This window comes from Epinephelus lanceolatus, chromosome 3 (genome assembly GCF_041903045.1).
Source record: "Epinephelus lanceolatus isolate andai-2023 chromosome 3, ASM4190304v1, whole genome shotgun sequence".
Lineage (NCBI taxonomy): Eukaryota > Metazoa > Chordata > Actinopteri > Perciformes > Serranidae > Epinephelus > Epinephelus lanceolatus.
The window spans coordinates 46,098,431-46,110,727 of record NC_135736.1 but is presented as its reverse complement, the minus strand read 5'-3'; the positions used below and the strand labels follow the sequence as shown (position 1 = coordinate 46,110,727).

Here is a 12,297-nt window from a genome sequence, read left to right as displayed (position 1 = left end):
ATAAGCCTACGTACTATCATGACATTTCCCTCCATGGCCCTATTTGTGACCGCAGCACTTCCTGTGTTACTGTGTGATGTGGTTCATGTTCTAAGCAAATTTTAGGAGTTAAGTTAGAATGTTAATCTTTTAGCCATAGCTACATCTAATGTCTTCAGAAGCATTTTCTCGATCTCACAGATGTCTACTTTCTGCATGGACAGATAAAACGTTAGCTTGGAGCAAAGCCAGATGTTTAAATCCAGTATTTTCACAGATTCTGTTGTACTCTTCTACTCCTTGGTTGGACACTTTGTGGGAATACTGGATTGAGATTGTGACTTAGCCCTGGGCAAACATTTTACCTTTCTCAGCAGAGAAACTTTGAAAGCTACAGTTGATTTGTGTAACTGTGACTGCTAAAGTCTGATATTAGCTTCAGCTCAACTTTGGGATTGGAAATGGATTGTGCCATCAATTTCTTACAATGTAGCTGCTGTATGAAAGTATTTCATTTCATGGCCAGCATGGACAGGAGGAATCATTGCAGTGACCAAAATCCTTTTAAAAATTAACAAATGGCATGCAAGTATAGTATTAAGATAGACTTGATCTGAATCATTTAAACCCCTCATAATGCTACTTTAGACCATGTTTCTCCCACCCTCAGCTCATCAGATGTTTACATCCACTACATGAACACAATGTATGTCAAAGTGAACTCCCAATGTTGTACTTACACTGGACATCTATGCGTACAGCTGTGGAGTTGTTCTTGCCATACTTATTCTCAGACTTGCAGTGATAGATCCCGCTGTCCTTTAAGCTGATATTGGGGAAAACATATATGTTTTCTGGTCCATGATGCTGTGTTTGGTTCTCCTTGTACCAGGTGTAGTTAGCTGCTGGGTTAGCATCACTGCTACAGGTCAGAGTCAGTGAACTGCCCTCCACTATCTCAGCAGAGGGACTCACTGACACAGAGGGAAGCTTTGGAGCATCTGGAGGAGAAATGACAGACAACTTATCAATCTTTGTTTTTAAGTATGGACTGCGAAAGCCAGAAGGTGGTTACTGTGTTATCCACCTACTTTAGAAGTCCTGAGACAGGCTGTTGTCACCTCTACAAAGCTAGCTGTCAGGCTACAGTGACCTCTAACAGACCTGTACATGAAACTTATGTCCTGTATCTGTGAAGAAACTTAGTGGCCTCTAGCTACAGTGAAACCATTTAAGATTCTGCACAGTGGCCACCGTCAGGATGAATCCTAAATGGAAGCTGTTCAAACCTTACTTCCATCAGGGGATTACTGTATATTCCTATTACTTAGGTAGTTTTCCATTTTTCTGCTTGTATATAATTTCAGTGTCACAGTATTTGTACTTGTGGTGAAGCTTATCAGACGTGACTGATGGAGCACACCTGCTTGAATAGCTAAAGTATCTAACATAATAAGGCATCTGACACAGACAGACATTTCCCTGAGACCTAAATTCAACAAAGAAGACAATAAGAAGTAATCATGTTTGGATTTTACTCAGGCTTGTTGCTGATTCAGTCTTCCTCCTACTCATAATGTAATGAACCTCTTCCATGTTGCAGCACTGTGCCAGGATTGTGTTACTGCCGACTGCGAAGTTGCACTTGGGTTCAAGCTTGTGCCAAGTTTCAGAACAACATTTTTTAAAATTCATTGTCTGACTCAGTAAAAAAAAAAGTATTAAGTATCAGGCACACGCCTGACTTACATTTTAGTTTTTAAACTTGGCTCACGGCATCAATTCACATTTTAAAGCATGTTTTATGCCTGATAACTGCATTTGAGTCAAGCACCTGCACCTACCTCTTTAACTTCCCCTGTCACAGTCCCCACATTTAGCAAACACAAATTGAGCGCACTGCAGAGCAGCATCACATCTCCCTGACCTGCCTTCATGGACAGCCAGGTAACAATAGTGTTTGCCCTAAGCCTCAGCATTGTTTGACACTGTTGTGAAATTAAACTACTATTAAACCACTATCTAAACAACTCAATACAGCCAGACTAACTTAAGCTGTAAACCAACATTACGCTTTACAAAAGCTAGCCTGGCGTCAAATCACATCGTCTCCCTCCAACTCTCTGGCAGATTTTGGTTCACCAACTGCACGTTGCAAGTGGAGACAGACGCAGATGCTTCCCCATGTCCACGTGACTTTTTTTAAACCAAACCCCAACTTGAAATATTGTTTAATTCTCCCACACCACGGCTCTGAGAATTAATTGAAACAAATCTGACATGCAGTTTGCTGCTGTGGGAACATACCATGTTCTCTGCTCATTACTGTGCACAAATGTACTGTATGCACTTTGGCCTCAAGAGCTCTTCAGAAACTTCCTGACAGGGTGCACTTTGTAAGCACACAAGAAAATGTCTGCATGCCCAAATGCAAAACAAATTTTGTGGAACGAGTGCACTTTTTTTCACTTGAGCACCTGCCTCACAAAATGTCTGTGCACAACACTGTTAAGTATTCATGCTTTTTACTTACACTGGACATCTATAAAAATGGATGAAGAGTTAATCCGTCCATGTTGATTCTCAGATGTGCAGTAGTACTTCCCTCTGTCTTCAGAGCTGATGGACATGAACTGATATACACCATCTGATCCTTGAAGCACTTTTTGGTTTTCCATGTACCAGGTCTTTTTAGCTGCTGGGTTAGCATCACTGCTGCAGGTCAGAGTCACTGAACTGCCCTCCATGGTTTTACCAGAGGGATTCACTGACACAGAGGGAACTCTTGGAGCATCTGGAGGAGAGATTTCAACAGAGGTTTTTCAAGGTTAAAGGTGTGTTACCACAAAAGAACATATGGTATTTTAGACTTTGAAGGTGCTCTGACAAATGGATCTGTGACTGTTGAGTCCCAAAACTGCATAAAACACCTAAAATCTTCTGGAGCTGCTCAGTTAATGACAGCAGACTGTGAATGTGGAACTAATCCATCAATCGATCATTTATTTGTCACATGGAGTTATACGAGATACAACTCCAGTGAAATTTGATCCCATCAGCTCCTTTAACTTGTGCATTTTAATTTACTCCCCTTTAAAGGTCTTTTTACTAGTGCTGTCAAGAGATTAAAAAAATGGAGAGATTAATTAATTATGATCGGTAATTAAATGATCTAATTAATCTCTTTTTTAACCTCATCTCAAAATTGCAGAGAAAACCCCATCTTGAGGTATTTTCATTTAAATTCATTACATTATTGTGGCAGATGATCAAAAGATTGATATATATTACAAAAAGTGGTTCTATAAAGTCATAATTATTGTTTTCAACAATAACACACTTGAACACAGATGCAGTACACCTAGCCATTACATTCTATTGTTTTTGAGATTAGTCCTAATAAAGAGTGCTGCAACCTTCAGTCTCGACCACCAGGGGAGTGCTTGACTGTCATGACGTGTCAGCTTCATTAAAAGCATAGCTGCAGATTAACGCAACAATAGATGTAAAAACACACAGAAACAACACATTTGTGATCAGTTCCCTAATTTTATTTTAACAATTTTCTAAATTATTTTCCTCTTTTTCAATTTCTCGTTTTATTTCATGGAAGTGATCAATGTAAGTGCACTTGTCCTTTAAACTTAATAAAAAATAAAAGCTAACAAAATAAAAGACACCTGGTACATTCGTTACAGCTGTATCAGTTTATAGAACAGTTTTGAACAGTTAGAACAAGAGGCTGCACTGCAACGTGCAAATCACTCCTTCTCGTGGCTGCCTGCGCTTTCCCTGTCCTTGCGGCTGCCATTTGCACTGTCTTCTCTTCTTCAAACTACAACACCCATAATTCATGTAGGAACTGCTGCAGCCAATGTGCCGCCGGTGGGAGCTGCATGACAACTCAATCACCATGATCAGTTTTTAATGTTTTATCGGGCAATAACTACTCCAGACTCTGCTCTAGTGTAATTTTCGGGACAATCAGGGCAGGATTCAGAATTCAGGACAACTGCTTAGATTTCGGCACAGTCCCGAAATCCAAGCAGTTGCAGCTCTCCCACAACTCAAGCACAAAGAAACCCAATCGTACGCCTACAGACGGATTTTACAAAAGGCAACTCGTGGCATACAGAAACAGTAAAGTTAGAGATTAAAAATGAGATTAATGCAATCAAAAAACATAGCGCGTTAAATGTGGCTGTAATTAATTATTCGCAATTAACGCAACAATTTGACACCCCTAATTTTTACATTGTTAGCTGCTGCTTTGATATTGTCCATGTTTCCAAATGGTTCCAAGATGGCTGTATGGTTGCTTCTCCCGAACACAGGCAGCGCCACTCTGCAGCCACTTCTGAACAGCATATAGCAGTGATCCACAGCAGGAACAGGACAGCACCTCACATTCCCGCTGACACACCAGTCCTTATTCATCGTAAAGCACACACCTACTCTCCTTCTCTCACCAGAGTCCTCTACTTTGTCAGATCAGCATATTGAAAAAGAGCCTCCTGGTTGAATGGCACTGTCCAGGATTCAGCCAAGTTTCAGTGAAATAAGGAACCTTACAGTTCATGAACTCCTGTTGGAAAATAATGTGGCACGGAGGTCGTCCAGATTGCTTTTCCAACGCCTGTACAGTGGCGAGCAGTTGGGGCCCATTCCTCTTACTTTTTCCTAGATGTTTACTGAACTTTGACTTAGCTACAGTAACTGGCAGAAGTCAGCAGCAGGACAGTTTACAGACTGGTAAGTTGATGTCCTCATCCCGATGAGTGACTCACAGCCACATGACACCACCATCCAAAGCCAGCCACAAAAAGCACCATTAACACTTGCGAAGTAGACTGAAGAGCCTAAACTTTGCACAAACGCAGCAGAGCTGACAGAGAGGTGACTGCAAACATCCACGCCTACATCAAGCTCAAGCTATATGATAATGAAAGTGAAAATTAAAGTAGAGCTGAAGAGAGTAGGTATCATCAGCAAACACTGGACAGATTCAAGCTGCATGTTATATTTAAATAAGCTTTTTCACTCACATTTCACATCCATGGTGAAGTCATTAGACGTCCTCCTCCCCAGCTCGTTCTCTGCTGTGCAGTAATACTGTCCAGAGTCAGAGGACTGGATGGAGCTGAAGATGAGCTGTGGTCCTTCACTGAGAGGTCTGGGGTTTACTGTCTTCTTGTACCACGTGTACTTAGCTGCTGGGTTAGCATCACTGCTACAGGTCAGAGTCACTGAACTGCCCTCCACTATCTCAGCAGAGGGACTCACTGACACAGAGGGAAGCTTTGGAGCATCTGGAGGAGAAATGAACATGAATAACTTTAAAAGATGATAGAAGCTGTTATCACAGACAACAGATTATTTTAGCAGTAATTGTTTTGTAAGATTATCCCTAGTATTTGTCACAGCAGCTTTGTTGAGTTCTGATCCTGGAGCTGTCACAGGTTAGACTCATTAACATTAGTTTTCAACAACTCTACGTATTCTTCTCTTTACATACTGGATATAAGAATCACTGTGCTAATTAAAGGACAAAGACCACTGATATCCCTGCTCCGTGTCACTCTTTGACTGGAGCCCCATTGCAGATGCAGAAGCCTGCCTAAGCTTCCTGAGTAGATGTTTTCTACTTCACACGATTCGTAATAATATGTTTGCTGAGTCAGATAGATATACAGGAAATGTCTTTATAATCATTGTCAGTTTGGTAAAGTGCTTATGTTTACTTAGATTGTGATGCCACACAACTGTGAGTCCACTGCTCTCACAAAGTGTTGTGGATATATTGACATACCTCCTGACAATACCCCTCATATTATAATATCAAAAAACGAATTAAAAACTAAAACTAATTTTTTTTTAACAATAAAAAAATAGACTGAAAAAAGCAAACCCACTCTGGAAACTAAATTAAATCAAACAAAAAAATAAATAAAAATAAAAAAACTCTGATAACATATTTTATATTTTTAACTCGTTTAACTGTTTCTCTAAATAATACTGCTGCATCTACATTAAGATTTAGAAGACTCCAGTGAGGTTTGGTCTGAAATTATAATTGTGTTGTAATGTCAGAACGTATGTGTCTTTTTTGTTCTGACACAGTGGATTAAACTTACACACTGAAGGAGAGGGGAACTCCTCGCGTCCTCTTATAGCACACAAGATGGTGTCTCTAGAACCAAACCAGGCTTTATAAGAAGACGTCTCCACTCCAGTAATTTTCACTTTATTCTTGAACCAGACGTAGGAAAGACGACCAGCTGGACTGCAGCTGCTGTGACACTTCAGCTCTGCCTTGGTAACAGACTGCCCGACTGTTATTCTGGTCACCTGCACCTGGAGAGCTGGATATGAGAACAAGAAACAATATTATCGCTGTGTCTAAAAAACAGATGATGGATGTACATATCATACACATCAACACAACAGTATTAATTCCTATAAGAGGTAGAGAGCATTTGTATCTGCTTATTTCTGCAACAGTAATTACACAAACACATTGATCCTTATCCACATGTTGAGTGTTTTTAAATGTACCGTGTTGGTGTATTTACATCAGTCTGTGTTTACCTGTGACAGTCAGAGTTGTACCAGGTAAACTACTCCTCCATTCAAAGCTTGGTGTTGTGAATTTGAAGTGATACTCAGCTGAGTCGCTCTCTCTCAGGTCAGTGATTCTCAGGGTGGAGCGTCCTCTCTCTGTGTCAATGACCTGAACACGACCTGCAAACTGGGAGTCTTTACTAAGGTCCGCCGGCTGTATGGGATACCCCCACTGATCTTTACGTTCAGGACTGAACCAGAATTTGGATTCAACATGATTCTTGTAACTGCTGTAAGTGCAAGAAATGTCCACTGATGAGCCTTTGGAGGCACAGATGTTTCTGTCAGTGTACGTCACTCTGTTGCAGGTTTGACCATCGGCACCTGAAAGATAAAATCATCTTCTGATCATTTTTAAAGTGCAGTCATTGAGGAGTCACAAGTGGGATCTCCATATTAAGGAAACATGAATAACACAGCTCCACTAGATGGTGTTATGTTAATAGATATATGTGGAGTAAACTCACATGTTGGAGGAGAGGGGGAATCCTCATATCCTTTTACAGCACAAGAATAGCTGTCTTTGTAATTATAGTTGCCTAAATAATAATAATAAGAAGATTCTTCTGTCTGAATTTTCTGTCCGTTTTTGTACCAGATGAAGGAAGGGCGATCAGGTACACAACTGCTTTGACACTTAAGGCTATAACTATATCTGCTCACTTGGAGACCTGGATTTGTGAAGAGGGAACAGGAATGTTATTTTAGACAAAACTGTCAACACACACACATGCAAATAAACACATCTATATTATTGTTTTCTAGATGTTGAACATTTGTAAATAATTAACATATGAATGAAAATGTTACCTGTGACAGACAAAGTGACTCCAGGTGAACCAGTATAACCATTGGGTTGGTTTGTTGTGAACCTGAACTTGTACTCAGCTGAGTCGCTCTCTCTCAGGTCTGTGATTCTCAGAGTGCAGTTGTTCCTAATCTTATCACAGTCATACTGCACACGACCTGAATACTGTGGGTCTGTTGTCAGATCTACAGGATCACGTCCATTCACTTTGGTAAACCAGAATGTTTTGTCAACTGTAATTTGACGGCCATATATTCTGGATGGGTATGTGTATCTGCAGTGTATTTCCACTGTTGATCCTTTTATAGCACAGATCTTAGTAGGACTGTAAGTCACTCCCCAGCCATTCTGACCCTGTATCACTGTAACACAGAGCACATCAGGAACCACAATCAGATTCATAACAACAGAGCAAAGACTGAAATTTTATGAAGGTTCTTCAATATGGAAATCTGTTAGATAATTAAGACACATTACCCAAAACTACTTGTCACTAAAACCTCTTGCTTAATGATTTATAAGGCAAAAATGTATAAAAACAACATGTAACAGGGGAATTGTTTTTTTCTCCTGGTCACATGCTTTGTAATGCATTTTTATACTTGTACTTTTTTCCTGTTCTGCTTCCTATCTGTTCACCCTGGTGAGATTAGTGCTGAGATTGAAAAAAAAATTAAGAGGAAACAGATGTGTGAGCACATATTGACACTTGGCTGCTACTGTATGTTATAAATCATTCAAGGCAGATTATTCATCCAGAGAAGTGAAACATCACACCAACATCTGCAAATAACAGAATTGTTGAGCAAGGTTTGGTTCTTATTTTCTGCATTTGGTAGATGTTATCTTGTTCTCTCAAAAATGACATACATTTGTAGATGAACTCTCAACTACAATGACATGCATCAAAGAAGTAGAAGTGATTGTGTTTTATTGATTAGCATCATATCCAACATTCAACTTAGAAAAGTGATGCTTTAGTACTGGTTCCCAACCTGGGGGTCCTGAACCCACTAGGGGTTTTCTTGATTTTAAGGGGTGTAAGAAAACCTTTAAAATATATATACAATAGGTGTATATCTCAGGATCACATTCATTTCTGTGAAGAAAATTATATTATAAAAATTAATTATATTATATTATTCAAGATATAACCTTTTAAAAATCACAGGATAAGTGCAAAGTGAAGACCTGAGGCCTGTACTATGAAGCCAGTCCGTTCTGGTTTGACTAACTCTAACACTGGCCGTCTGGATAACAGGTACTACAAAACTGGTTATTAACCAGTTCAGTCAACTCTGTGTTTTCATACCCAGCCACAAGAGTGTTCATGTGAAAGAGACCGCGGTGTTAATTATAAGTGATGTCATCAGAACCATGAATGAAGGAGGCTGCTTCATATGATATGAGATGAGACTGCTGCTACAAGACAATAAAATGTCAGTGATGTGCCATGTAAACAGTGCTCTGTAATCTTATCATGAAAAATGCAGAAATATTGGAAATATTTTCCAAAAATATGTATGTGACATTAGTATAGAGTATTTTTTTACTATTTAGTTGGTGGATGACAAAACTCCTCTGAATATGTCACATAAAACACGTTAAAGTAACACCAGACTGTTTCTGCTGCTGAAGTAAAGAGTGGAGGAGTAGTTAATGACTGATGAGGTCTGTCTGACCCAAATGTTTGTGGATTATTTTACCAATAGAATATGATCTGTTTTATCCTAGTTCTCATCACACAGGCGTCTCATGTGATTTTAAGCTGCAGTGATGAATCAGAGTGTAAAATATCAACACTGTCACTGCAACTAAAATGAACTTTGCATAAGTTAAAATGCAGCTAAAATCACATGTTTAGTGATGTAAACAGTTTCTCTGTTTGTTAGAAGCTCTACATTGAAACACTTGGAAATAGAATGCTGGAGCAATAAAATGATTATTCTGACCTATAACAGTATACAGGCTCCTCTTTTTTACCTGAGACTCTGGACTTTCATTCATGGATTCATTCTTCCTCAGTGATCTAATTGGTCAGAGGTCGGGGTGTTGACAGGCTGTGATCTGATACCCTGAAGTTAACCTGCTGCTCAGCATCAGTTACCACGGTGATTTATCCCAGTAAAAAGAGAAGCAGCTTCGTAGTACTGAAAGCCCAGAGTTAACCCTGAAGTTACCTCGCTAACTCCAAATCCTGCTTCGTAGTACAGGCCTCTGAACACAAGCTATATATTTACAGAGACTTCACTCTCTGCTCATCAGCCTCGTCCTGCATTCGAAAAGTATGTAAACAAAACAACCAATATTGATATAATATAATATAGTAATATAACAAGTGTCAGGGAGAGGAATTTGTCCAAATCAAAGCACAACAAAACGAAACATAATACTGTGAGAGAACTGTATAAAGTGTTCCTAATAAAAATCAAGCAAACTCATCCCTGGTGCAATACGCAGAAGCAATCTGCCCAAAATGCATCTAAATCAGTCGTTTTACACAAACTTCCTGCAGTGATTGTGTTGATTATTTCAGTTAATTGTACAGTTTATCAATTGTTCTTAACTGTTTGTTATGAATTGCATATGATATGAAATATCCACAAAATATGTCACCCCTTTTCAACAGTCATGGTTTGCTTTTGTTTTGTTTGATTTGGTTTGGTTTGGGCCATCAGCTCAGTGCAGCAGAGATTTACATTCCATTACAACAGGGCTACCCACTTGAAGGCGTGTCTTTAACTGATGACAGCTTGTCTTGAGTGATGACAATTAAACGCAGCGGACTGATCCACGGCTAAATTTAATTGCATGTGTTTTTCCACAGCAGGGCAGGTAAAAGAAGTCTGAGCTGTTTACAGAGGTGCAGTAAGAGTCTGTTGTCTGCAGCTCTTCATCAACATCTCACTGTGGCTGTTGTTTCTGCTTTTATTCTTCCTCCCCGCTGTATTATTAGATTTGCCTTCACTGAAGAAAAGGCATCAGCACAGTTCCGTTAATTCAGTGGTAACACATTTCATTTCCTATTCTTCACAATAAAAGTCCCCTGTATGTTGAGTTTTCGAGCAGCAACTTCACACAGCTCTTAATACAGCAGATAGCGAACATGAAACATTAAAATAAAGCAGATATCTAAAGTAAAAACAGGACGCAGGAGAGAAACTAAACTCCAAACCACAGAGATTCACTTAGAAGCTACAAAAGTACTGAGAGCTGAACACAGAGACTTTGAAGAATGTCTTCCTCTCTGGCCTCCTGCAGACAGAAGTGAGGAGAGTCCCGCAACACACATGGCTTGTTTTAGGGGGAGAAGCGGGGTCATCGGGGGTTGGCTGCAGTTGGTGAGACATCACTGCTACCTGCTTGAGAGCGGGCAGCCCAGATTTTGGACCCATTGAAAAGAGATCCCTCTCTGGCGCTGCTTGACTTGGCAAAGCGCATCTAAACTGATAATGGAAATGCAAATCGGCGTGCATGGCTTGACTCGGCATGGCTAAAACTGACAGTGGAAAAGGCCCATTAGTCAGGGCTCTTCAGTTAACTCAATCATAGAAAAGGGACTCACTGAAGGAAAAAGGTTGGAAACCACTGCTTTAATTAATTCATTTGTTTTAATATAATTTTTAAAAACAATTTATATCTTGCTCTGAAAAATGCCCGTCAGTGTAAATATAAATATACAGTACCTGGCACAGAGAGAAGAAGGAAGACAAATCCACTCGCTGCTGCAGTTAAACTCATCGCTGCTCCTCTTCTTTAGAGAACAAAAAAAAACCCATCAACTGGTGAACACTGTCGAAGATGCTGTCTGAAAAAGATAATGTTCCTCTGTGGTCAACACAGTAAGCAGAATGCAGAAGTTGTTAAAGAAGGCACACTTCCTTCCTCTTAATGTTATTAGTATGCATGAAGTCAGTAACTGTCTGATTGGAGGAGAAAACAACCGGTTAAAACTTTAAGACAAGAGTTTTCTCACCAAATGGTTTAAATGGTTATACATATCTATCAGAACATGTTTTGATGTTTAGGTGGTAGTTTATCAGTTTGCATAATGCTAGAGTCAGCTTACACACACTGAAGGACACTGGTAACTCTCATGTCCTTTTAAAGCACCAGGGGATGTCTCAGTGATGAAACTGGCCTGTTTAAGACAAGGTTACCTGCATCATTTTCCTCCTGTTTTTGAACCAGACGTAGGAAAGATGACCTGCAGCTGCTGTGACACTCTAGCGCTGCTGTTTGCTGATACAGTGTATGTTGTGTTCATCTGTACCTGTGACAATCAGAGTTGTAACAGGTAAACTGCTGTTTGAATTTGAATTTGAAGACATGATACTAGGTTAAATCATTGGGGCGTCCTCTCTCAGTTTCAACCTGAGCGTAACCTGCACACTGAGAGTCTTCACCGAGACCCTCAGGCTGAGAAGAATTTGGCGGCTGTTAGCTCAGACTGACCCAGAATTTTGTTGGAAATACAGATTACCATTATATGTGCAGGAAATGTCCACTAGTGAGCCTTTGGAAGCACCAATGATGCCAGTGAGGTCGCTGTGTTGGGTTCGGCCATTGACACCTGAAAGGTAAAAACATGATAAAACAGTTATGTAAGAAGTTACAGTATTTAACCAGACAAATCTGCAAGTTAATGTATTATTTGTTCTGGCAGATACATCTGGTCCCAACCTGTCCAAACAGAGCCAAAGAGATTTTTCCTTTGGATTTTAGATTATAGAAAATAAGCTCTGTGGCAAATAAAAGTTTATGATTCTTACATGTTTTGTTCAGCAAGATAATCTTCACAAATGAACACCACTGTTATGATTTCTTAAGGGTGAATACAATCAAAGAAATGAAGAGCTCAGGCTATAAGCAAACACCACAGTTATATG

The 12,297-nt window shown here is 39.7% G+C and overlaps 1 protein-coding gene across 1 annotated transcript in view; it reads right to left on the bottom strand.

Annotated features, from left to right (window-relative positions):
* LOC144462512 (sialoadhesin-like) overlaps positions 1-12,297 on the bottom strand; it is a 56,151-nt gene that overhangs the window by 18,484 nt on the left and 25,370 nt on the right. The window contains exons 9-11 of the mRNA XM_078166463.1: positions 5,025-5,288; positions 2,513-2,773; positions 720-980 (exon numbers count right to left, since the gene is read on the bottom strand). Of these exons, the coding sequence (XP_078022589.1) occupies positions 720-980; positions 2,513-2,773; positions 5,025-5,288 (786 nt within the window). The remainder of the gene's footprint in view (positions 1-719; positions 981-2,512; positions 2,774-5,024; positions 5,289-12,297) is intronic.